This window comes from Eucalyptus grandis, chromosome 7 (genome assembly GCF_016545825.1).
Source record: "Eucalyptus grandis isolate ANBG69807.140 chromosome 7, ASM1654582v1, whole genome shotgun sequence".
Taxonomy (NCBI): domain Eukaryota; kingdom Viridiplantae; phylum Streptophyta; class Magnoliopsida; order Myrtales; family Myrtaceae; genus Eucalyptus; species Eucalyptus grandis.
In genome coordinates, this window is record NC_052618.1 from 40,125,493 (window position 1) to 40,128,398 (window position 2,906).

The 2,906-nt window shown below is 40.5% G+C and overlaps 1 protein-coding gene across 1 annotated transcript; it reads left to right on the forward strand.

The window, feature by feature from the left end:
• The first annotated feature begins 664 nt into the window (after positions 1–664).
• LOC120296352 (3-hydroxy-3-methylglutaryl-coenzyme A reductase 2-like) lies at positions 665–1,843 on the forward strand. The gene is made up of 3 exons (XM_039318226.1): positions 665–777; positions 919–1,441; positions 1,574–1,843. Exons 1-3 carry the CDS (start codon positions 665–667, stop codon positions 1,814–1,816), a joined length of 879 nt encoding a protein of 292 aa, XP_039174160.1. The 3' UTR covers positions 1,817–1,843.
• Positions 1,844–2,906: the final 1,063 nt, after the last annotated feature.

Below are 2,906 nucleotides of genomic sequence, written 5' to 3' on the forward strand. Positions count from 1 at the left end.
GCCCAACACTTGTGGGATTAGATATGAAGAACGTCAAAATCTGCGTTACAAAAAGATCAAACATTTTGCATCTAAAGAACGTCGGACTAGTATTACCAAAATACATCAGACGTTCGTGATCAAAATTCCAAAAATATTACAACCAATGTTTTTAAAAAAATTCAACATTCGTAGTCAAAATTTGAAGAACATCAGAATCACTGCTTTAAGGACATTAGACGTTTGTAGTCAGAATCTGAAGAACGTCAAAGCCAAAATTTTTGAGTAAGGACCAAGGTAATGTGATTAGCCTACTTCTCATGTTTACATGTTTTTATTAAAATGCGCAAAAATGCTTTGGAAATACGTGTTAGCAGAAGATCAACGTTCGTAGAAGAACATCAGAATAACTATTGTGAGAACATTAGATGTTCGTGGTCAGAATTTGAAAAACGTCAAAATCAATTTTTTTTTAGCAAGAATTAAGGGTAATGTGAATAGCCTACTTCTCATATCTACGTGTTTTTATTAGAATGCGCGAAAATGCTTTGAAAATATGTGTATAAGTGTTTTTACTCCCCCTGCAAACAGATTTTGATCTTAATTTATTTATGCACGTATTCTTATTTATTGAAACAAAAACCAACAATTTGGCGGCGCAAGCAGCGTCGTCTTGAGGGATGAGATGACGAGGGCGCCTGTCATGCACTTCGGGTCGGCGAAGAGGGCCGCCGAGCTTAAGTTTTACCTGGACAGCTCGGAGAATTTTAAGCCCTCTCCTCTGTTTTTAACATGTTGGTCTCGATCTTGATAAAGTCCTGATTAGTAATTCAATCTTGAAAATGCAAAATTTGCTCTTTACAATCTGTAGTCGGCTTTGTGCTTTTGTTAGCGTACAACTTGGATGTTCAATTCAATTTTATTTTGACGCAGTTCTAGCCGATTCGCAGGGCTCCAGAGCTTAAAATGCGCAATCGCGGGCAAAAACCTCTACCTAAGGTTCTCGTGCAGCACCGGAGACGCGATGGGTATGAACATGGTCTTAAAGGGAGTCCAGAACGTCATGGATTTCCGGCAGACGGACTTCCCCGACATAGACGTGATGGGGATCTCTGGCAACTTCTGCTCGGATAAGAAGCCCACGGCAGTGAACAGGATTGAGGGGAAGGGCAAGTCGGTCGTGTGCGAGGCCGTGATCAAGGGCAACGTAGTGAGGAGGGTGCTCAAGACCAGTGTGGAGGCGCTGGTCAAGGTGAACATGCTCAAGAACCTGACCGGCTCGGCAATGGCCAGAGCCCTCGGAGGGTTCAATGCCCACGCCAGCAACATCGTCACGGCAATCTACATTGCCACAGGCCAAGACCCAGCCCAGAACGTGGAGAGCTCTCATTGCATTACCATGATGGAAGCTGTCGACGACGGCAAGGACCTCCATGTCTCTGTCACGATGCCGTCAATTGAGGTAAATTCACTTTTCCTAGATTCGAACAAAACAAAATGGCTAATTCAAGAATTCACCTTCTGGGAACTCTTAGTTGATGATGGATGTAGAATTTGTGTCTGACATGAAAAAAATTGCCATCTTTCGTTTCAGGTGGGAACAGTTGGAGGTGGGACTCAGCTTGCCTCGCAATCGGCGTGCTTGAACCTGCTTGAAGTGAAGGGGGCAAACAGAGAAGCGCCGGGGTCAAACTCGTGGCTCTTGGCCACCGTTGTGGCCGGCTCGGTCCTTGCGAGAGAGCTCTCTCTGACGTCGGCTCTCACGGCCGGCCAGCTTGTCAAGAGCCACATGAGGTACAACAGGTCCAACAATGATGTCTCCAAGGTCTCTTCCTGAACCATGACTGAACTTGCCCTTCTCTGCTTCAAAAACCTTCGCTCACAGTATTAAAGAACGCGAGGAATAAACAAGAAAGGAAAGAAATTGGCCACAGTTTAGCCATGGTAGGCAAAAGAATTCAAAGACAGATCATCAGGGAAGGAGGAGACATCCCACTGTCCGTATTTGTATTATTTCACACATTCAGTTCATTTTTTTTCGACCCTCTGTAAATTCGATCTATGTTGATGGCTCTGCATATTCTGTATACTTGTTGAGAGGAAAAATGATATTAGAAGTGTCACAACATTATTATGGTGCTCACCTTAGTACCAAAATTTTTAATGCAACAACTTTTTTACCATGCTCACTTTAGTACCAAAACTTTTAAAGCGATCACTTAAGTATCACTTTGGTAAAAAAAAGTTTGTTTCTTGCCATTAGGGATTTCCTTTGCAAGAAAATTTGAGGTTGGTAGGAGAAATCTAATCAACAAAAAATAATTATAAATTGGCATTTATTTCTGCCCCAAATTGATCAACTGGCTCTAAATTTGGGCCAAAGAAACAAACCATGTGTTGGATATTTCAATAATATTTTGAAGGATTTACAATAATAGCTTCGATAAAAGTTATGACTGCATTGAAGACCATCATTATTTTTTATGGTCACATAACGATTTTTAATGGTCATATAACGGCTTTTCAATCGTTTTGTAATGTTTAATTTATTTCTCAAATAAATCCTTCATTATTTTGCAACGGCTATTTTAACGGCTTTATTTTGTTTGAATATAAAATCTCATAAGGGAATCTTAAAAATACACATTGAATGAAACATAGAATATTCTTTCTTTTGAAATCTTTCATTTCCTTTTCCTTGCTGGGTTATACATAGACATTGTTTTTGTTCCTTCTAATATTCAGTGCGGAATATAAAAGAAGATTTGTTGTATCTTGGGAGGATAGCCGTAGAAGCCTATCGCACCGAGTTTCGCACTCTGAGGAGCAGAATTATCCTTAAGGACAGTGCTTATGCTTGCACGCCTCAAACAAATTTATTTGTTCTCATCAATTTTTTCCTACAATCTTAAGGATAATTTCCATGG

Bases quoted from the DNA above. Each gene is read 5' to 3' on its own strand.
- LOC120296352 (XM_039318226.1), top strand. From the start codon at position 665: ATGACGAGGGCGCCTGTCATGCACTTCGGGTCGGCGAAGAGGGCCGCC. The intron at 778-918 runs GTCTCGATCTTG...ACGCAGTTCTAG, and splicing joins CCTCTGTTTTTAACATGTTG to CCGATTCGCAGGGCTCCAGA. The intron at 1,442-1,573 runs GTAAATTCACTT...CTTTCGTTTCAG, and splicing joins TCACGATGCCGTCAATTGAG to GTGGGAACAGTTGGAGGTGG.